The sequence below is a fragment of the Schistocerca gregaria genome, chromosome X (genome assembly GCF_023897955.1).
Source record: "Schistocerca gregaria isolate iqSchGreg1 chromosome X, iqSchGreg1.2, whole genome shotgun sequence".
NCBI lineage: Eukaryota > Metazoa > Arthropoda > Insecta > Orthoptera > Acrididae > Schistocerca > Schistocerca gregaria.
This window is the reverse complement of record NC_064931.1, coordinates 579,469,756-579,493,491: the sequence shown is the minus strand read 5'-3', so window position 1 is coordinate 579,493,491 and position 23,736 is coordinate 579,469,756. Positions and strand designations below refer to the sequence as shown.

At 40.4% G+C, this 23,736-nt stretch overlaps 1 protein-coding gene across 2 annotated transcripts in view; it reads left to right on the top strand.

Moving 5' to 3' along the window:
* Positions 1-23,473, top strand: part of LOC126298628 (zinc finger protein 277) — a 121,748-nt gene extending 98,275 nt beyond the window's left edge. For both annotated transcript variants that reach the window (XM_049990038.1, XM_049990037.1), the window contains exons 8-9: positions 14,724-14,798; positions 20,167-23,473. In XM_049990038.1, the coding sequence (XP_049845995.1) occupies positions 14,724-14,798; positions 20,167-20,191 (100 nt within the window). In that variant the 3' untranslated portion in view covers positions 20,192-23,473. The remainder of the gene's footprint in view (positions 1-14,723; positions 14,799-20,166) is intronic.
* Positions 23,474-23,736: the final 263 nt, after the last annotated feature.

Genomic DNA, 23,736 nt, shown 5'->3' with positions numbered 1-23,736 from the left:
ATAGGGAATTGTTCTCAGCCCACAAACACCTGAAAGCTGTATTGACCAAAGTTAACAAACATCAGATTACTGCAGTGGTGATGGGATGTTTGTTGCAATGTCCCATTTGGAGCGTCTGGTATAGCCGGTAATCCCTGACACTACAGTGCCTTTCATCACACTTGGCCATGTGGAGTGGCCATTTCAGTCTCACCAGAGGATAAGTGGTAGACAGTGGCAAGGTCATAACACACTGATGAGTAGAATGCAACTTTAGTAATGGCCAGAGGGTTGTCCCTGTGCTCCTTAATACTTTGACCGGGCACACCTATGCATAAAGTGCGCCAACCTCTTATAACATTGTCTTGTACCATTCCATTTTTGTTTTACAATTGCAAGCCTGTACATATTCCTCCATTATTGCTTCAGGTAACACAGTGATAAATTGTGTTGTCATACACCCAACTACACAGCAGTAATATAAAACAAAGAGTGAGCTAGATGAGAAAAATGTACGAACCATGCAAGAAAATTCCACAGATTCTGAGCAAGGAGCCAATCTCATTATGAGGCAGTTGTCTACAAGATAATTGGAAGTTGAATAAGTGTTTGGCTGGGATCCGATAGAACTGCGTTGTTAATGCTCCAAGCGTGTCATTGCCGTGAGGTAACACTTGTACGTGGCAACAGAGCAAGATAATGAAAGTTTATTGTATAATTTATAAATTAAACTGTGATTATGCTCATATATGTTTACCTTGGTAACATAAAAACAGCCATTGCTTACATGTGTACTAAGTATGGCATGCACCTGCTTGTATTATGAAAATCGGCATGCATGCTTAAGGGTTAACAAGAATGAAATGTTGACTTTTTGGTCAAGCACGAGTTGTTACTTGGAATTTGAACTGATCTTGCAAGGTTGGGGGTCAAACAGGGGATGAGACTGCTCATTATTGGGAGATTCTCTGTTAGATGTGCCCAAGGGTAAATAGCAGTCAGTTTGAGGAGGACATATTGTGTATAATCACTAGATTTGCAGGGATTCTTTGTACTGGTAAGTGGAGGAGACTCTGTCAACACCTGTGGAACTTACATGGTGCCATTAGCTGCAGGTTATGGATCACATCAGTACCAATGACTTCTGTACTGTGGGTTTGAAGGCCATTCTCGATTCCTTTCAGTGGCTGGTTGAAGTGTTGAAGATGGCTACCATCACTCGCAGTGTTGAAGCACGGGTCATAATTTTAGCATCAGCTCTAGTGTTACCTGCATATTGGGTTTGGTGCCAGTTGTTAGACTTAAACCCCAGGCTCCATAGATTCTGTTGTTATTTCAGGTTCATACTTTTTTAATCATTGCATGATCAGGTTTTGAACTCCAAGGTCGTCTAGAATAGATACAAAGCTATACACACAGAAATCAATTATTCAGGTGGCCAAATACATTTGTGTGCAGCTTAGGCTATTTTAGATTAGAGAAATCCATATCTGTAGGGAGATATAAAGTTTGGTGAAGTACCCTACAGAGTCAAGAGTTGATCACCCATCTCTTACGGAGAGGAATACATGACCTTTCAGGTCAGAAAAAGGAAAACATTTAGTGCAAGGTCGTAGAGTTACATTAACAAAAAATTATATTAATGCACATAGATTACTTTGGACAAACTGGCCGAGACCAGAAATAAGTAGCAGAAAAAATTAAATTCCAAATATAACATTATGAAGAAGATAATATGGATAGCAGTGGTGATAGCGGCTAGTTTATTGCCATGCCAAACCTGGTAATTTATTATAAATGTAGAATCAAGAGGAGAAGTAATTTCCATGGTGATAAGCATCACAGCAACAGGAAGTATCTATCAGCTATCCGCATTAATATTCAAAGTGGTGGAGCATTTCTGAGGACTCCAGAAAATTCCTTGATTGTTCAATAGAAATAGGAAGTTCTCAAATTAACAAATGTAAACTGGAGATCGGTGTGTAGAATAGGAGACAGGGACAAATATTCATGTGACATTTTATTAATTGCACATTCTAGAAGTAATCTTGAGTTGTTGGTCAGACAATTACTCATGAGAGAAATATACAAGGGCACAGATAAATTTACTTAGATTGACATTCAAAGCTAATTTAGCCAAACATTTCCCTCTCTTTTTCCCTCCAAATAGCCCACTGCCAATCACTTCCAGGCACTGCATAGTGCCGGTGTAAGCAGTGTTCACAGGGTCACATGCACTGTTTCTGTTTCAGAGCTGGGACACTGCACAGCTTCAAGTAGTGTTAGGGTACCATGCCGGTAGTGAGAGATTGGCAAATTGTAAGGGTTTCCTTACAAAAAAGTGTATTGGCACCCACATGAATTACAGCAGTGATAAGAAGCAGTAATAGTTTGATTTTCCCAAGGTAAAAAGTCTCTTTGAACTGAATAAGCATTGAGCATACTGGGGTGTGGAATTAAATGGAACATTTGCAGTTAAATTGAATGTATCTTAAATTAAATTCATGTACAATTTCCTGAAAAAGAAATTATAAAAATGAAGAGTGAAGAAACATCTGTCCTCATGTGCTTCAAGACAAGAAGCTAGGAGCTGATATTCTGTAACAATATTGTAAACATTTAAAAATAAAGTCCATAAATTTGCAAATGTCTTACTATACTAGTAGCTTGTATTTATCTTCAGTATACAAGCACCAGTTTTTATCTTTTCCATGATGTAATTACTACTTTCATTAACTGTTTACATCTTGGACCACAGTATATCTGAGTACAGCATCTCGGACATCTCAGTGCAGAATTGCTAGAAAACCAGTAGAAATGAAAAACTGCCAGCAACAGATGGAGAATTATGTAGATCTAAGAAGTCAGGTGCCAACATATAGGGTATGTACAGGACATGTCATTTGCACAGTGTTTACATAGGTACTATTCTCAGATTTATTAAAGATACTGTCACTGCAGTAGTTAAGGAGTGAACCTCAGGAACGCTATGGGGCAACTTCTGCACCTTAGCTGCTAGCCAGCTTGGCAGTATACAGGGTTTGAATTGCTAACCTAAAGCCAACATTCTTTCAGAGAATAATAGATTCAATCCCTGAAATGCCAATTCTGGAAAACCTGCAAACCACCCATGTACAAGGATAGTCATTAAGTTTCAACTGTCCCGCTTCCCCTGCATTCTCCCCACTTGCCCCTCTGTTTCCCATACATCCCCCCACTCCCCTCCTCCACTTTGCCTCCTCTCACCTCCCACCACTTTGCCACCTCTCCTCCCCCCCCACTTTGCCTCCTCTTGCCCCCCCTCCCTCGCATTGCCTCCCCACCCCCTCACCCCCACTATGCCTCCCCACCCCCTCCCCCTGCATTGCCTCCCCATGTCCCTCCCCCCCACATTAACTCCCCACATCCCCCCCTGCATTGGCTCCTCACATCCTCCCCCTCCCTCTGCTTCGTTTCCCTACGTCCTACATTCCCCTCACTTCACCTAACCATGTTCTCCCACTTCGCCTCCCTACGTCCCCCCACTTCGCCTCCCTACGTCCCCCCACTTCGCCTCCCTACGTCCCCCCACTTCGCCTCCCTACGTCCCCCCACTTCGCCTCCCTACGTCCCCCCACTTCGCCTCCCTACGTCCCCCCACTTCGCCTCCCTACGTCCCCCCACTTCGCCTCCCTACGTCCCCCCACTTCGCCTCCCTACGTCCCCCCACTTCGCCTCCCTACGTCCCCCCACTTCGCCTCCCTACGTCCCCCCACTTCGCCTCCCTACGTCCCCCCACTTCGCCTCCCTACGTCCCCCCACTTCGCCTCCCTACGTCCCCCCACTTCGCCTCCCTACGTCCCCCCACTTCGCCTCCCTACGTCCCCCCACTTCAATCTCACAATGTCCCATGTCCCCCCTCTTCGCCTCCCCACTAATCCTTCTCCCCCCCCTCTACTTTGCCTCCCTGCCATCTCCCCCATTATATCCCTGCCCATATGTTGCCTGGTTCATCAGGCATGTTTTGAATGTTTGAATGTTTTTCTACGTGAGAGGAGTAGAATAACATAAATGTAAACCATGCTTTGGTAGCCGTTTCATGTGTATCCTCTGGGGCCTTTGAGATCTGGTTGTAGCCTTGACAAGCTCCACTGTGGGAAATACTGTATGGCTGGAAAGGTGACATGTGAAATCTCCAATGTGGTGCAGTGGGTAATGGTCTGGAATTGTCAGAGCATTCAGTACTGTATAATCAGTACACAGGTGCCAACCAACTGTCTGACAACCAAGTGCAGTGGAGACATCCATGTACTTTCAGATGGCAGCAATGTGCCTGCCTGAACCACAGTGTCAAATCCCACCTTGGTATTCTGCAGGTTGTTGGGACCAATATGCCATGATCTAGACAAGATAGGAAGGCCAGTTGTAGTTTGGGGTTGGTGCATAGTTGAGGAATGGCATGTGGAGTCTGGTAAACTTACTGGGCATGTCATAGGCAGATATTCCATTTAGAAGCGAAAATGTGGAAGTGCAGTCGGATCATTGCTCTGAACTAGCTGGCCAACCGATATTACTGAAGTTGTTTGGGTTAGTACACGACTATGCCACACATAAAGTATGATATAGTAAAAGGACAAAAAATCTTGGCCTGTGATTGGGCAAATGATTTCAGTGATGGTAAAGTGTGACTTGAAAACTCCCAGCAAACTGAGGTAAGGCTTAACGTCACCCAGCTGTTGTTTGCTAAGGGGGAACCATTTGTTGCAATGAGATCAAAGTTGTTGCATGATGTCCATTGGTATGAGAGACATTGTGGAAGTACTCATTAGTCTGACCCAGTGTCAACTACAAATTTCAGCTTCGTAGGCTTTATCTGGCACTACTAGACGTTACAGTTGTTGGTAGAGTTACTGTTGTTAGCAGGCTCCCCCTTCACCCAAAACTGGCTGCCACTCGTGTTTCTCATACAGGAACTTGGTGATCTGCATTGGCATGGCCTGCCTCTGAAGCAGCTATAGTAGAAACATTTGGCCTAGTTTATCATGGGCAAAGATTGTGCACTGCTGCATCTACAAGGAGTGGTGTGTTCATTTTCCTGTCGGTTGTGGGCAGGCTACTCAGCCTTTAAGTACTGTAAGAGCTGCAGCATGGTGTGAGTGTTCATTTGGCCGTGAGGTTAAGTTTTCTGTAGTCTGCTTATGACAAATCACGCATGATAAACATACGCAGAGTTGCAACATCTGAAATTTTGTCTAGAGTTTTGCAAGTTATTTCAACTCCCATTCATTTATCATTCACAGTTAACTCCAGAGCATTTCTGGCATGCATGACATACATATGGAGCATAGGAATTCCTTGCACACTTCCGAACCTGCCAACAGATGAAGTTAGTGCAGGAGATGTAATGATTTTCTGTTTTCCCAACTACTACTCACACAGCAATTCTGCAACCATTTCATGTGTGTGTGTGTGTGTGTGTGTGTGTGTGTGTGTGTGTGTGTGTGAGAGAGAGAGAGAGAGAGAGAGAGAGAGAGAGAGAGAGAGAGAAGTAGTCCCTGTATTATCTCTTCTTCCAGCTGCTCACATCAGTGCAGCCAAGGGATCCCCACCACGTGGCGTTCTTCACTCTGCCTTTCCTCCTCTCATGAGGGGGGGGGAATCTACCGTCCTGTGCCATCTGCCATACCAGGTTGTCCCATGATTTTTTTACTCCGTAATGAGGATTACACCCCCCCCCCCCCTTATTTGTAATTGTGTGGCCCTCCTCACAGTATTTTGCTGGGTTGGCCCCATCTTGTGGCTCTTTGCACTATATATGCCCTCCCACCTTTCTTGTCCCGGGTGTCAGGTGATGAACCTTGCATTGTTATGTACATCCTAGGTTTTTCCTTCCAGATTTAAGTACTTAAATTTTCTTTCGAAATTGGACTCCCTTTGTTAGCGTTGGTGTCGGTTTGGGATGCCTTCAGCCTTTGTTCCACACTGGCCAGGTTTGCTTCCTTCTTTTCCCTACATTTATATCTGGTCTTTAGTGTCATTTTATCTCCCCTTTTCTTGTGTCTTCTTCCCCTGGTGTTGTCCCCATTATTTTGGGATCATGGTGTGGGGATCGGTATAGGTCGGCAGTGCTTCAGGCGCCTCATCATGCGTAGTGCTTTTGCAGCACCCCGACTGTTGCAACCCCCCACCCCCTCCATTCTTTACTCTTTTCGTCACCCCGATGTTTCTTTTGCCTTTTTGTATGGCCATTTTGCTTTCCTGATGACTGGACTGTGCTGTTTGTGTTGTTTCTCCCTTAATTTCTGCCACCTTCAATCATGGGGTCGATGACCTTGCGGTCTGGTTCTCCCCCACCCCAACCAACCAACCATCCATCCAATGAGTCTATCACTAAGACAATGTGACATATCACACAGCTCTTAATGTACATGCATGATTCGAAGAGCACCAGGATGTGTTTGTTTATTGTACTCCCCTGGCCACCAAACTACCCAGATTTAAGCTCAATCAAGAATCTGTGGGACCACATTGATCAGGCTGTTCGTGCCATAAATCCTTGACTGAGAAATCTAGAACAGCTGCTCACAGCTTTGGAGTTGGCATGGCTCTACATTGCTGTTGGTACCTTCCACAAACTCATTGACAGTTTACCTGCATGTCTCACGGCGGTCCACACTACAAAAGGTGGCTAGTCAGGCTTTTGAGAGGTGGTCGCATTAATGTTATTAGACAGTGTATATTCCTGTATCAGACGTGCTATCGTCACCAGAGTGCAGCGTGATCGCATGGCAACTCCACAGGAGAGTGTGCAAGCAGTAGTGGAGGATACCAGACAAGTGCTTCTCAGAAGTCAATTTGGCAGGCATCTAGGTAAATTAATGTACCCCCAGCAACACTGCAATTTGTAGTACAACAGCTACTTCATTTGTATGCTTACAGTGTGCAAATATTGCAACATCTGATGCCGAATGACAAACCATGCTGACAACAATTGCTATAAATAAGCTGCAGCGCATCGATGTGAATACCAGCTTTTTGGGAATATGTTTATTCTCGGATGAGATGACCTTTCATATATCAGGAATGGTTAATCAGCAGGATTTTCAGATTTGGGCCTCCCAACATCCACATGCTATCATGAAGGTGTTCAATGATAGCCCTCAGCTGAATGTCTGGTGTGGGCTAATGCACAACAGGATTGTTGGACTGTTCTTCTTTGCAGAAAACACAGTAAATGGGTCAGTGTATCTAGACATGTTGGAGTAGTTTGTATTGCCTCAGATACAAGTCTTGTAACCCAACATCATCTTTCAACAAACTGTGACCACTGAAATAAGAAGCATAATTACTTCATTGTTCTATTTCTTGTGCAGGTTGTAATTCAAATTATGTCCTTTCATCAATTTATACAGGCTATGGACCTATGGTACAAGCAGTTAATATCTTCTTTGTTACTGCCATCATCGCTTACTTTCCTCTCAAAATAGTAACACTCATCAATTGCTTTTAGTATAACTTTCCGAGTGTCACCTGATTTAATTCAACTGCATTTCATTACCCTTGTTTTACTTGCATTGGCGTTGATTTTCCATCCAATTTTAAAGACAAAATCCACTCCATTAATTGATGTTCAAAGTCATTTGCTGTCTCTGACACAACTGCAATGTCATGGCAAAGTTCAGTGTTTATATTTCTTCTTTCAGAACTTAACTTCCCTTTGCATATTTCTGCTTGGTTTTGTTTACTGCTTTTTAATGCACAGATTGAATAAAATGCCTATTCATGTCCTTGAACTCTTAGTACTGCAGTTTGGTTTCTGTACAAGTTGTAAATAACGTTTTACTTCCTGTATTATAGCCCTGTTGTGCTCAAAATTTCAGAGAGTGTATTTCAGTCAACATCGTCAAAAGCTTTCTCTAAACATGTGAATGCTGTAAATATATGTTTCTCTTGCTTCGCTCTATCTTCTAAGATAAGTCATAGGGACATGAATTCCCTCATATGTGCTACATTTTTCGGGGACCAAAATTGATCTTCCCCCAAGTCATCATCTACCAACCTTCACATCTTTTTAAACTCTGAGTGAGTGTATATTATGTGTTTCATGTATCTTGGTGAGCAAATGGAATAGTTCTATCCTGGTTGGTTCTCTCAAGCATCTCAATAACTCTGATGGAATGTCATCTCCCCTTGGCGTCTTGGTTCAACTTAAATCTTCATTGCTCTGTCAAATTCTTCTCACATCATCAAATCTGCCATCTTATCATCATCGCCTTCTTCCCTTTCCATAATATTATCTGCTAAGTTTTTTCATTGATTTAATGCTTTAATATATTTCTTTTTGAGTTCTTGATATTCATACAGTTGCTTCTCTTTTTCCCAAAGATTTCTTTAATTTTTCTACATGTGGCATGCAACTTTCCCATAATGCAGATGATTCCATAGTATAACTGCACTTCTCCCAAAGATGTTCTTCCTTCATCATTGTGCACTTTCTATCAGTCTCGTTATTTAGATGTGTGTAGTTCTTGTTGCTTGCTTCACTTGCTAAATATGTATATCTTCTCCTTTCTTTAATTAAATTCAGTGTATCTCCTAATATATACTAAGATGGTATCTGTTCTTTCGGACAGGTCCGAAAGAACAGATACCATCTTAGTGTATATATATATATAGTTAAGGCTCACTGGCCACTTGACCATCTTCTTCTGTGTGAATGCACAAACAGTGCCCAAACTCTTACGGGGATCAGCAACGCGCTGCGAGTAATGAGTATAATGGGTGGGGGCACTACGAATGAAGTGCGGGACAATACGTTGAGAATGTGGGTTTCGTGGGAGGCGTGCCAGAGATAAATTCTGCAGTCGCGCTATCCTCTGTGTCCTCGGTGGCTCAGATGGATAGAGCGTCTGCCATGTAAGCAGGAGATCCCGGGTCCGAGTCCCGGTCGAGACACACATTTTCATCTGTCCCCGTTGACGTATGTCAACACCTGTAAGCAGCTAAGGGTGCTTATTTCACTGTAATATCTCCTAATAGTTGAGGCATTGAGCAGTCATAAGGTATGTAAATAAGACTTTCGGATTAATCCCTCTTCAGAATTGTAGAGTACACACACAAACTTTTGCAGCTACATTTCCCCAGTTGTGTGTGTGTGTGTGTGTGTGTGTGTGTGTGTGTGTGTGTGTGTGTGTGTTAGCTGGACTTGTGTTGTTCTTGGGTAGGTGTCAGCCCACAAATCCAAAGGTTCACACTTTTCTCAAAACCTTGTCATATGGGATTATTGTTTTTCCTTTTTCTTTTTCTCTCACACTTATGCAGATATGACAGTTGTTCTTGTATGTGAAAAATATAAAGCTATACTCTGAACTGTTCTGAAATTAAAGTGTTAGCCACATTATGGTGGACTGTGAGAACGTGACAATATTTTGTGACACACCTCTAAGAACATTGTTTTTACCTCATAATTAACTCTGTGGAAGAGTTTATCCACCCCACAGTTCCTAAATAGGTGCCTTATCGTGTCATCTAATAATAGTATTTTCCATTTTTTCTTTCACGTGTCACCTGAAGAAACACCCACCACTTCTAGTAGGATGGTGCCTAGTTATGCATTGTGGAGTTTCAGTGCGGTTTTCAGGTCGATGAGCACTTTAATTTGTTTGTTATATCAAAGTGTGCTGTTCAGATGATAATTTTTTGAAACGAAAGTTGATTAATTTTTAAAAGAATTTTCATTTATTCATAGATGTGAAAACAATTTAGTATACAGGGTGGCCCAGGAGGAATGGGGTATGACAGGAGTGATCATTCTAATTAAAAAAAGTCTAGTAAACATGAGCTTTAGAATGCATACCTTAAGATCTACCGGGTGTGAGAGAAAAGTAATGAGATCATTTTTTTATATATTGAAGTTTTTAGTTACCAGTATTTATTTATTTTTTTCAAACAACATCATTGTCTTCTTCAAAGTAGTTCCCTTTGGCAGCTATACTCCGGTGGAGTTGGTGTTCCCAGCTTGCTGCTTCTTGCAGAGATGCATTGGGGGCTTACCATGACATAAAATTGGAGCCTAATGATTAATGATCTCCAGTGTCATGATAATTAATTATCTATAGTTAAGCAGTATAAAATGTGTATAAGAAACCACTGAATACTGTCAATAGCTTATTTCATCACAATAGATAGGTGAATCACAAAATGAGGTACATAACCTAATTGTTTATTCAGAAGCTGTATAAATATCTGAGAAGATAATTTACCTATCTGAACACAATATAACACCAGGGACAGATAAAGTAAGTATAAGTGTGAATGATAACATTTTACCACACTGGCTGTTATTATGAAGTAAAATTATCATTTATTTTGTCTCCATTACTGTCGAGTGATTTCCAAATGTACACATAAGTACAACCAATCATAATGGCCAACTCGGGTCAGTTCAAGAACTCGCCATTTGACACGTGTTGTAATGTAATCATGAGAGGTGGGTCACATTATCAGGCAAGACATCACAATAAATGTGTCTGGTCTTATTTTTACACCCCACTTTTCACATGCAAATTGGTGAATGATAAAATATATAGTGTTTAAATACTTCAGGAATAAATGAGACCACTCATCAAAAATCAGAAGTGTTGAGTTGTTGATAGGCACACACAAAAGAAAAGAAAATTGCTAGCTTTCAGAGTTGACTGACAGTGCCATTGTTATTTTGTAGCAAGTGGACTGGTTGTGGTGGGTGGGGGTTATATCTGGTGGGTTGGACAGAGGGAGGAGGAGGCAAGAAGCAGGGAGGAGGAATGGGGGTGGAAGGAGGTGGCTGGTTTGCTGGCTAGGAATGTGGTTGGGAATGGTGGCACATATATGGGCTGGCATGACTGTAGCAGCTAATAGGAAGCGGCATGCATTAAAGGTGACATGGGGACATGAAGTGGGATGGGGTTACAGGATGGAGGAACGGGAACTGTTGGGTGAGTGTGTGGGGACAGTAGGTTCCCCGAGTTTGAAGCCAGGATGATTACAGGAGTGGAGGATGCATTGTAAGAACAATTCCAGTCTGTATAATTCAGAGAAACTGGTGGTGAAGGGAAGGATCCAAATGGCTGAGATTGTGAAGCAGCTATTGAAATTAAGCATATTGTGCCACAGAGTGCTTGACTGTGTTCTTGCCAACAGTTTGGCAGTGGCCATTCTTCCTGATGGACAGGTCGTTGGTAGTCATACCAACATAAAAGGCTGTGCAGTGTTTGTAGCAGAGTTAGTACATGACAGCTGCTTTCACAGGTGGCGCGGCCTTAGCAGCATATTTCTCTCAACAAGATAACTCTTGTCCACATACTGCTGCTGTAACCCAACATGCTGTACAGTGTGCTGACATGTTGCCTTGGCCAGCGCCATCGCCAGAGCTGTCTCCAATTGAGCACGTATGAGACACCTTCAGATGGCATCATCAGTGTCATCCACAACCAGTATTAATCATCCCTGTAGTGGTGAACCATGTGCAAAAGCCATGGAACACCATCCCCAAACTTACATCCAGCACCTGTATGACAATACATGCATGTTTGCAAGCTTGCATTCAACGTTCTGGCAGTTACACCAGTTATAAATGTACCAGAACTTCGCATTTGCAATGGCTTTTCTCGTGCCTACATTAAACTGTGAACTTACAATGATAATTGCTTAAATATGGTACGTAGACAGATATATTTCAAAAATTTCATTATTCTACATTAATTGTTTCTTGATATTGCGATTTGTTTCATCAGTTTAGTTGGTAACCTTACCAACAATGAATGAGGAGACAGATTTGGAGTCTGAAGCGCATTGGGAGAGATAGTGTTCAATACTGACAAGGTCATAGGCATGAGGGATGTTGCTGTTTAGAGAGGTTGCATTAACAGCAACAAGTAGGGATCCATGAGGTAAAGGGGTGGGTATGGTGGAAAATTGATGAAGGAAGTCATTAGTATCTTTGAGATGGGAGGCTAGGTTTAAGGATACTGGTTGGAGGTGATGGTCAATAAGGGATTTAATAGGAAATTCTTCCGGTGAGAGCACAATAGCTAGCTAAAATGGGACGTTGGGGATTGTTGGGTTTGTAGATTTTGGGGATCGTGTAGAAGGTGGATGTACAGGGCGTTGCTGGGATGAGGAGAGGTATGGACAGAGGTGAGAGGTTCTGAGGAGGACCTATGGGTTTCAGTATGGATCGGAAGTTATTTTGGACTTCCGGGATGCGATCATTCTGGCCAAGCTTGTGCATGGAAGATTCATATAGTTGGCGGAGGCCTTCTGTCAGATGGTCGCTATGTCTCATCACAACAGTGTAGACCCTTTGTCTACAGGGAGGATGATTAGGTCTGGATCTGTTTTCAGGTTGTGTATGGTTGTCTTTCATTCTGCCGAAAGTTTAGTGTTCGTAGGAAGAAACCCATGGAAGAATGGTGACACCAAGTTAAAGGTAAGGAGTTCCTCGAAACTGACTAGGGTTGGTTAGCTGGATGGGTGGGAGGTTTACAGTTAAATAGTGGTATGAACTGGGAGATGCAAGGGTCAGTGTTGGGATTAGGTTGACTTTGGTCAGAGGAGTTGGTGGCAAAGAAGTGTTTCCACTGTAGGTCTTGGGAGAAGGAAAGTAGGTCTTTGATAAGTCAATCATGGTTGAATTTTGGGGTGAGGCTGAAGGTTAGGTCTTTGGATAGAACTGAAACTTCTCTGAGACTGAGATTTTTGGTGGAGATGGTAGCAACCTTATTTTTGGTTAGCTTGGGTTGTGGGTTTTGTGAGGTGTTGGGAGTGACTTTTGTATGATGTGGTATATTGAAGAGGTCACGCAGCCTACACAACATCCTAGTCCAGTCCTATGCTACCCCTTCTCCCAACTCCTGACTGCAAGTCCTGCCAATCCACCCATCCACCACCTCCTACTCCTTCCTCTGGAATGCTGTTTCATAAATGGCAGCACAAGAAGTTGAATCGCCAGACAGACATACAAATTTGCAATCAGGGTGCATCAGATAACCGCAAGAGTGCTTGTGCTGTCATACAAAATTCACTCCAGACCATAAGTCACCATAAGTCATACTGCAGACAGGTTGGTTGCAGGTGCTCACATGGTCGCCTCCTAACCAACAGATGGACATCCCTGGCACTGGCTTTCATCATAAAATAGAACAATTTCCACTCTGCGCTCCAATGAGCTCTTGCTCAATGCCACTGAAGTCACAAGCGTTGGTGGTCTAGGTCAGTGGAATGCATGCTATAGGACATCGGGCTCAGAGCTGTCCTTGAAGTAACCGATTTTTAATACTTTGTTGTGTCACTGTGGTGCTAACTGCTGCTCGAATTGCTGCTGCAGACACAGTATAATTTCCTACAGCCATACGTTCAACATGACAATCTTCCCTCTTGATAGTGCCTCTTGGCCATCTGGAGCCCAGCATTCTTGTGAACATACCTTTTCATGATGACCACTGCCAGCAGTCGTGTGCAGAGGCTACATTCCTGTCAAGTCTCTCTGCAGTATCACTAAAAGGAACATCCAGCTTCTCGTAGCTTTATTACATGACCTCATTCAAACTCTGTGAGCTGCTGATAATGACACCTTCATTGGCTTAAAGAAATGCAACCAACTTCGACTTACTATGTCCTGTCCCCAAAGTAACTAATGCTCATGACCATTACAGCGTGTATTTAAAGCAAGCTTGATTTGCATCCTCATAGTGACACTACTCTTACATTACTGGTACGAAATCTGAATAGACGTGATCTTTCTTTCAGATGTAGAAACATGCCTACCAACCTTCGTTTATTTCGCACACCTCCTTGTTGGTGGTGGGAGTTTTTTTCTTTTTGTCAGTGTATAGTCTGACCCAGAACTACTTTTCCTTTGAAGGGAAGGTTTACAAACAAATCTGCATCACAGCCATGGACACACACATGGGACCATTCTATGCCTACCTGTTTATGGGCCATCTATAGGAAACCTTCCTAGCCTCCCAAAACTCCCAATCCCTAGTCTGGTTCAAATTCATTGATGATATCTCCATGATCTGGACTCAGTGCCACAACACTCCATCCACATTCCTTCACACCCTCAACACTCCATCCACATTCCTTCACACCCTCAACACTTTTTCTTCCATCTGCTTCATCTGGTCCTCCTCCTACCCAACACGCCAACTTTCTGGATGTTGATCTCCATCTTTCTGATGGCATTATCCACATCTCTGTCCACACTAAATCCACTAACCAGCAACAATACGTGCATTTCAACAGTTGCCATCCCTCCCACCCCAAAAATTCCTCCCATACAGCCTGGCAACCCATGGACAGTCACCCCCAGTACCTCTCCCTGCCTCCCAACTCCCTCTGCCTCTAGCTGTACCTACCCGAAACTACACCTACCACAGCTGTCCACTAGCTGCAAAATAGCATTGGAACTGCTCGTCAAAGGATAACTCTGAAAGCAGCAAGTTTCTTTCTTCTATGTGTGCATATCGACACTTTTCTGCTTTTTGGTGAGTGATCTCCTTCAATGCTAAAGTATTTACATTCTACAAGAACTTTCCTATACCAAAATATAGTGTGCACTCTCCCAATACAAATGCAAATAGAAGACAGTGGGGGAGGGGGGGGGGGGGAGAGAGAGAGAGAGAGAGAGAGAGAGAGAGAGAGAGAGAGAGAGAGAGAGTGTTTAATAGCATATTGTAACTGTTAACTGTGGTTAACATTTTCATGGTATTCCTATTTTGTAGGTATTATTTCCCAACCTACGAAAATGACAATTTCCTCTGCAATCTCGATGCTGATGAAGGTATTACTAAGAAAATGTAAGTACAGACTGTAAGGATATCAATATATTACACTTATGTAGTATAATTTATCTCTGTGTTATTTCATCTTTCCATTTAGCTTTTATTGCCAATTTTATTATGTATTTTATGTTATGGCCTTCATTGGACCACTCTGGTCAGTCATACAAAGCCTTATGAGAGGAGTTGTTCTTATTCAATAATACAGTTCTGTTCAATAATAATTCAATAATGCAATGGCTATACAAAGGATTATTTATTATTATATAACGAATTTTTGCTCTTTTTCATTATTTTGAATTTTTTTTTTTTTCCTTCTGGTGTTCGAGATTACCCCTGTCTGTCTTGTTTTTTAGGTCATCTACTGTAATTTGGAGTTGTTCCCTTATATCTTCCTTATTTCTGTAATCCATTTATCATTACTCATACTATTCCAAAATTTTCCCATTATTCTCTTACTAATCCTGTTTTATGATATTCTGACAAGATGTCCAAAGAATGATATGCATTTCTTCCTGATCATGCTCATTTCTGGTTCTATTTCCTTTTATAGTATTTCATTTGAAACTATGCTTCAAGCCCATTTACTTGATATTTTTTTATTTGTGTATATCATAATTATTCTTCTTTCTGTTTTAAGTATTCTGTCAGTTCCAGCTGTATTAGTTGTTCTGAAGTCAGTTACAATTGCATGTGCTATATGTGATTGTATAATTGTTTTATAATGTTTTAATGTTACAGCTGTCGATTGGCTTTTTTGTTGTGTGTGACTTTTGTTCTATTTACAAGGGAGAACTGATAGAGGTACTCAGGGTACCCTCCGCCACACACCGTCAGGTGGCTTGAGGAGTATAGATGTAGATGTAGATGTAGATTTTGCCATGTTGGCTTTCAGTTAGGTTGTATCTTACAATTTCAGTCAGATATTTAAATTTATCACAAGTCTGATTTCCTGTATTTCTGTTGCAATTTTGTTTGCTAGTGATGGATGAGTTACCATAATATTTGTTTCTTCAAATGATATTCTAAGACCAAGTTTTTGTGCTATTTCTTATAGGGATTTAACTGAATTGTTGAATATTATTGGCTAGGAGAGCAAGATCAGCAGCAAATCCCAAACAATTTAAATTTATATCATTTTTGTAGCTTCCAGTTAGTGGGTTATCCTTGTACCATTCTCTCATCATATATTCCAATACACAGTTGAATAGTAATGGTGATAGGCTGTCACCCTGATTCAAGTCTATTTTTATGAGGAATGGTTCATAAATTTCTCATCTGAACTCTACTTTTGATTTGGTGTTGGTTAGAGTAAGTTCTATTAGTTTTGAATGAAGTCCCAGATTCCTTAGAATTTTTAATACTGATGGTCTGTGGAGACAAACATATGTCTTCTTATTGTCGATATATGATCTGTAAGTACTTTAGAATGTACCTTCAGGGCATTCAAACACCTCTTTGTACTCATTGTTGTATTTCTCTTAAAATGCTGTGTGTCTTAATGTTGTATATTTCTCATTATTCATTTGAATGCATAAAAATATCTGCCTAAATACTGCCATACTCCTATTACTGTCATACCAAGAACCTACGAGGATGGGCTGAAAAGTAATTCTTCAGAATTGTTAATGTGAAACCTCTTAAAGCTTTTTAAATAAAACCAACATTATTAACATTCTACATCTTTATTCTCCATGCCTATATATTTGCAGCCCTATGGCGCTAGAGGGTTCTGAATTGTAGCTTGTAACATGGACGTGTGTAACATATTACCATGTCTGTGCATGAGTAACAGTGTACGATAATGGAGTTTTGAATTTGAAGAGCTTTTCCACGTATGGAGCACCCTCTCCTTTAGCATGACAATGCCAGACCACACACAAGCGCTGCGACATTTGCAACAATCTGACGCCATGGGTTCGCTGCCATCGGTCATTCTCCATACAGTCCTGACTTGGCTCCACCCGACTTTCAGATGTTTCCAGAACTTCAAGAACACCATCAGGGACTTAACTTTGATAGTAATGAATTGATGCATGCAGAGGTGGTGATGTGGATTTGTCAAAAAATTTGTACAGTCTACAGTAACATAATCGACAAACTGGTCTCCCATAGGGAGAAATGTGTTCATCGCCTGGAGGACTATGTTGAGAAACAAATGTTTAGAGATGAAGAATAAAGATGTAGGCTGTTATTAGCATTTGTTTTATTTAAAGTTTGATTACTAAGCTAAAATATTTTCAACTTTCTCTGAGTGGGTATATTTTGCACCTGCTGTGTCTTTTTTGAGAGTTTCAGACATATTTTATATTGTAAATTATTTTCTAAACTTTATTGTGAGCACAAGATACATTCTGTCATAGTTTTGGATGTTAGTAACCAAGTAAAAATACATTAAGTTACATTTTTATTCAGATTTGTTCCAAGTAAAGTATTTTAAAATCAGAATTTTATTTTAATGTTACAGTGTGATGTTAGTCTATTTGTTTTTGCTGCCCAAGAGAAAATTTAATTGAAAATGACAACAATCAGTTAGAACAGCTTTTGCCAACAACATGAGTTACCTTATCAGCGTGATCATTGGAAATCCATTCATTACATTTGTCACATTTCCAGTCTGTCTTCCTGTATTTTCTTGATTTACATAGAAAGCATTTTCAGCATCGTCTTCATTCAATTTTTTCTGCTGTTCGGACTTTTTGAGTTTTTGTGGATACCTCCTTCAAATTCATCGCTCTGAGGATGCGTGCTCAATTTCTTTCCGTTTTATGCTCTTTGTTCATGAGTTTTCACCATTTCTTCTCCCAAAACAAGCAGTAAGAGACACTAGCAATATTTCTTCTTTTTCTGTCACATTAGATTTTTTGTCATCCAAAGCATGAAACCATTCACACAGACATCATCAATCAAATTTAAGAAGTGTTTTATAGGGTGTTGTGTTGTTTATCTTGAGCATGTATATTCCGTGACTAACTTGCCCAGCACATCACCACCACTTTTGGCAGCATTGTAATGCATGATGATTTCTGGCTTGAAGTCACTTATTTTGTTAGTGCATGATTTCATCACGATGTTGGGATGAGAGAAGTATTACTGCTCTATTCTTTGCTAGCACATAAGACACCAACATTAGTTCGTTGGTAAAACTGAAGATGGAAGAGTGTATCACCCTTTGTGTGTTGCTCAAAAATAATTCTAGAATCTCTGGCTTATTATGTCACATTGTGCCTACCAGAGTCATATTCTTTGTTAGAAGGAACTGTGCTAGCTCACAGCCAGGAAAAGAATTATCAGTAGTGATCCCTTGCTTGTGCCATACAAATTACTGACCAGAGATGTGACTACACAGAAACACTGTTCCTTTTCTCTTTCCCCATTATTTCTTCCAGTATATACTCGCATATGGTGTGCATATGAAGTTTGGGTGTCTGGTACGACCCAGACTTTCGTTCCATATTTTCCTGGTTTTGTTTTCATCAACACAAGAAACTGGCATATTCCACAAAATGCAACCAACTGTTTGTCTACAGTAACATAATGATTGGATGCATAAGCCATGTGAAATCTGCTGATTACACCGTCAAATTTTTTTCTAATTTGGCATAATTTGTCTGACGATCTACATGCATGTCTTATGGTTTTATCATCAAGACAAAGGGCACACAAAATTTTAACAAATTTGTCTCTTCCCATTGTTGCAGTAAATTCTGTCCTTGAAAATATAGGGTTTTTGAACCATAAATTTACTACCAATTCTTCCTTCATTCTCAGAACACCTGCAAGAATATGCACTCCAATAAATGCTAGCAGTTCTTCTGAAGCAATATCATTCCATGAATTTGAGACTTTAGGAGTGCCCTCAGAATTAGTGTGCAGGAAAATTTCTTTCAGTATTTCATGAGTAGAAGTGTTCCATGGTGCAACATAATTTTGAAGTATTTTCAGTGTAAGCTGTCAACCGGGACTTGCCTGCAACAGTGTTATGCTGTCTGCGATGAAATTGAGGAGTAGGTAGCTTTTTGCACAATTCACCATTTTTCTGATGTAATTTGCACCCATTTCGTTGTCACCAGATTCATCATCGATGTCAGAATTGTCTCCATTTTCAGATACAACACCACCACCACCACCACCACCAAAAATACTGTTGTCACTATAGTCATCTGAATTTGCATCCAGTAGATCTTGTAACTTTTTTCCTATTGCTTTCACATTTTCTTTAAAAGGAAACCGTTTTCAATTTGTGTGTAGCTGTTGTTGTGTTGCTTGTCAACAATCAACTGAATGTAACAGTTATTTTTAAATGATCAGGTTTACGAACAGTGTAACTAGAACAAGCAAAACTTTGAATAAAAATTAACTTCGACAAACACCAAGTGGGTACAGATTGGTCTCCTGTAAATTTTTACTGCATATATCCTGGAGATAGGCAAAACAATGTGAGATAGATGAGGCATGTTTCACGCTGGACTGTGCGTGTTCAGTATGGATTAGGCATCAGTGAAGTTTGTTTTCAAGTAGTGCACACTTCGTATATGCATTCAGAGGCTGAAGTCGACATGCAATGAAATATCTAACAGAGTTGGGGTGGTATTCTTTTAGTTGCAGTGCGTCTTTTCATGAAATATCAATCATTTTAAAAGTTCTGTATGATTGTGAACCCCAAAAATGAGAAGTAAATGAGGAAGTTCAGGCTCAACCTTAACTGGTACTTTAAGCAACCACAGCTCAAAACAGCTGCCAGCTGAAGCTGCCACATTAAAGTGTCCACATTATACCAATTTGAACTTTAGCTAGCAGACAAATGTATGTGTTTCTTTGTTTTAAGATGTTAGGTTCAATGGCTGAGTCCGACATTACAATTACACAGTGTGGATCTTATACCAGACCATTGGTGTGGCATCAAAGCATTGAGCGCACTGATATGTTGTAGTGTTTTTGTACATTTTATTTTAGAAACACATTCTTATGCACATTATCTTTCCAGATTGGGCTTTGTCAAATGATGTGTAATATCAGTAATCAAAAACTGGTTACATTTATGATTCTAATATGCAGAAACTGAAGCTATTTCAAACTATCTCATATAAAATAGTTCATCTGGATACAATTTGCTATGAAGTAGCATTTATTACCCTCTGCCACGCACTTCACAGTACTTTTCTGAGTATGGCTGTAAATGTAATTTCGCATGTTGTGACAAAGTTCACATCTGTATTTGCAGTTATCACAAGTGCAAATATTTCAGGTCCCTAATCATTATGCTGTAATAGTAAGTAACCACTGCTTGTTATCCTGTATTTAAAAAATTGCTTGTTAGTTCTTAGATTATGAAGGAAATTGAATTCTGTCATTGTGAACTGACCTGTGTTCCCATTACTTCAAGGAAAACGTGTTCTACTCATGACTGAACTGGAGGATCCAAAAGAGGATGCATGCCATTCCAGACACATTCTTCACCTAACTCAATAGTGGAAAAATTGTTTGGGTTTCATTTGTGTCTGTGCCTTGGGAGTTTTTTTAACATGTTTTTTTAAATATTTTTTATACTTTTTGTAATAGTGATGAAATATGTTCCAAGTATCACATACTTTCTAACTGCAGTACATAGAAACCTTGTGAAAAAAATCATTGTTATATAACAAGCATCCCTTTGTAATGTATTTAGATATAAGGCCATTCGCTATCTTATGGAGTTGATTTCACAAATTTTAATTTTTCAACCAAGTATGAAGTTAATACAGCAAGACGTGTTTTGTAATTCACATGGTATAAATTATTTAAATGTTTCAGAGTTATTTTAGTTTCATGTACTTTACCATTCTTTTTTGTATATTTTAATAAGCTGCTAGCATTCCATCCTCTGTGAAACTGTATCAAGGAAAGAAAGAAAAAGAAACAATGGATTTTAGACATATCCTTTCGTCTTGGAACATGATCTTTCAGTCTGCATGTGGGACCATATGGGCACATGGCAACTGAAAGGAAAATCTTATCCTTTGGCGGAAACAGATGAACTGGATTAAGACTTTCGAAAGCTTTTCTTTTTTTGTAGGGGTGTTTGATATTGAAAGTGTTGTATCCAGTATTTTGAAGACTATGAGAAAGGTTTTTACAACATAAAAATACTTTAGGATTAATGGAGATCATGCACCAATAAGCAGAAGTTCTGAGTTGTCAGTAGGCACACGCAAAAGAAAGAGAACTTGTAGCTTTGCTTTCAGAGTTACCCTTTGACAACAGGAGATAACAGGACACACACACACACACACACACACACACACACACACACACACACACACACACACACACACACCTCCCTATACCCCTAAATGTTACCAGCTACACTGACAGTCCCAATGCTGTTTTGTGGGAGGTGGACTGGTCTGTGTGGGGTTATTGTCGGGTGCGGTGGCTAGAGGGAAAGAGCAACCCTCTCCCTCTATGCACCCCACCCCACCCACTTCTGGATCTTAGTGAGTGATCTCCTTTAATCCTAAAGTATTCAAATTCTACAACAACTTTCCTAGCAAATTTTTACAGTGTGTGCAATTTAATCTCTCTTTCATAAGAGTGTCTCAAAATACAATACATTTTGTATTTGTTAGACACTGTTGTACCTGTGGCAATTGGTCTAGAAGATAAGTAATGAAATTATCACTGAGATGACATGGGGCCGAAAACAGCCAGTAAAAAAAGAAAAAAAATCCTACCCTATGACAGAAATAGTTGAATTCAATTCAGATTTTTGAAAGGTTTTATTCTTTTGTAGAAGTGTTTGATATTGAAAGTGCTCTATCCAGTATTCTGAAGACTGTGAGAAACAATTTCACAATGTAAGAATACTGTGGGATGAAAGGAGACCATTTAACAAAAAGCAGAAGCGTTGAGCTGTCAATAGACACACAAAATGAAGAAAACTTCTAGCTTTTGGAGTTACCGTTTGACAGCCTGAAAATACGCACACACTCCTACACGTGCCTACACTACTAAATGGTGCCAGTTAGAGAGACAGTGCCAATGCTATTTTGCGGTGGGTGGTAGTGTCATGTGGGGTGGGTAGAAGGAGTGTGTGTTCCGCCTCCCTCTCTCTCTACAGAATCCACCCCACTGCCTCTGCTTTTTGGTTAGTGGTCTCCTTTAATCCGAAAGTATTTAATTTCTACAAGAACTTTCCTACCAAATTTTTACAATGTGTGCAATTTTATCTCTCTTTCATAAGAATGTCTCAAAATACATTTTGTATTTGCTAGACACTGTTGTACCTGTGGCAATTGGTCTAGAACATAAGTAATGAAATTATCACTGAGATGACATGGGGCCGAAAACAGCCAGTAAAAAAAGGAAAAAATCCTACTCTATGACGGAAATAGTTGAATTCAATTCAGATTTTTGAAAGGTTTTATTCTTTTGTAGAAGTGTTTGATATTGAAAGTGCTCTGTCCAGTATTCTGGAGACTGTCAGAAACAGTTTCACAACGTACAAAAACTATGGGATGAAAGGAGACTATGAAGTGTTGAGCTGTCAATAGACACACACAAAAGGAAGAAAACTTCTAGCTTTTGGAGTTATCGTTTGACAGCCTAAAGGAAAATACGCACACACTCCCACACATGCCTACGGTCCTAAATGGTGCCGGTTAGAGCAACAGGTGGCAGGTGGACTGGTTGTGTTGGGAAGTAGTGTCAGGTGGGGTGGGTAGAAGGAGAGTGTGTCCCGCCTCCCTCTCCGTCTACGGAACCCACCCCACTGCTTCTACTTTTTGATGAGTGGTCTCCTTTAGTCACAAAGTATTTACATAGTTCGAATCAGATGCACTCCCACTTCCATTGCCATGCCAGTTCATGTACCTGCATCATCTCCCCCGCCCCCCCCCCCCCTCTCATTCCCTCACTCCTTGCCTCCCCCCCCCCCTCTCTCTCTCTCTCTCTCTCTCTCTCTCTCTCTCTCTCTCTCTCTCTCTCTCTCTCTCTCTCTCTCTCTCTCTCTCTCTCTCTCTCATACACTTTCTATTGTCTCCTGATTTAGTTTTAAGCAGCGATATTGCTGCCAAAGTCATTGTACAAATATGTATTGCTTTAATTTTGTTACGTTTACTTCGTTCCATTTTTGTAATGGTGTCAGTGATTGTGAATGTACATGGAATAACTGTTCCGAATCTCTCATTACTTAGACAAAACATAAACGTAACATCAGCTGTGTTGCTCTGAAAGTGATAAAAGTACGGTCTTGAACTATGTAATAGGTATGCTGGAAATTTGTGCTTCAAAACTTTGAGGAGATATTTGTCCCAACATAAGCAAATCAGTAGTATTAAGTGGCAAGTACTTTCTGACACAGCCTTTTGTGTTTTCAAAGACAGTAAGTTGTGCAGAATGACAATTTTGAAATTTCAGTACCAGAAAGTCTCTTTTTGTCAAATTATAAGTAGATAGTTACATATATGTTCTTTTGACTTGTATTCCTGCACAAAATACTTGTTGGAAGACTATTGCCTACTGCCATCTTTTTCCTTTCCATGGACAAACCATTTTCACGGCTGTTACAATAAAGCTTTAATGTAAAGCACTGTGGAGCATATATTTTAGTGTTAATGTAATTATGAAAATTTATGTAAAAATATTTTTCTGTCATTAATTTTCACAAGCCTGTATGTCCAGTGAAGTAAAGAATAAATGTTTTGTGTGGATGATATGTGACTCTTTAAAAATAGAATTACAAATAGACACCTGTATGATTAAAGGTGGCACTGTAAAATGAAGCACACATCTACAGTAAGTATAATGTGATTGCAGGCAGCAGTTGTTTTACACACTATTGTAAGCAAGCTGAGTTTAATTACAAATTATCTAACCCCCCCCCCCCCCCCTTCCCACATTAAAACACACAAAATAATTTGCATTTAAGTTTTTCCAAGAGCATTCATGAAACAGTTTGTTTCCTCTATTCGTATAA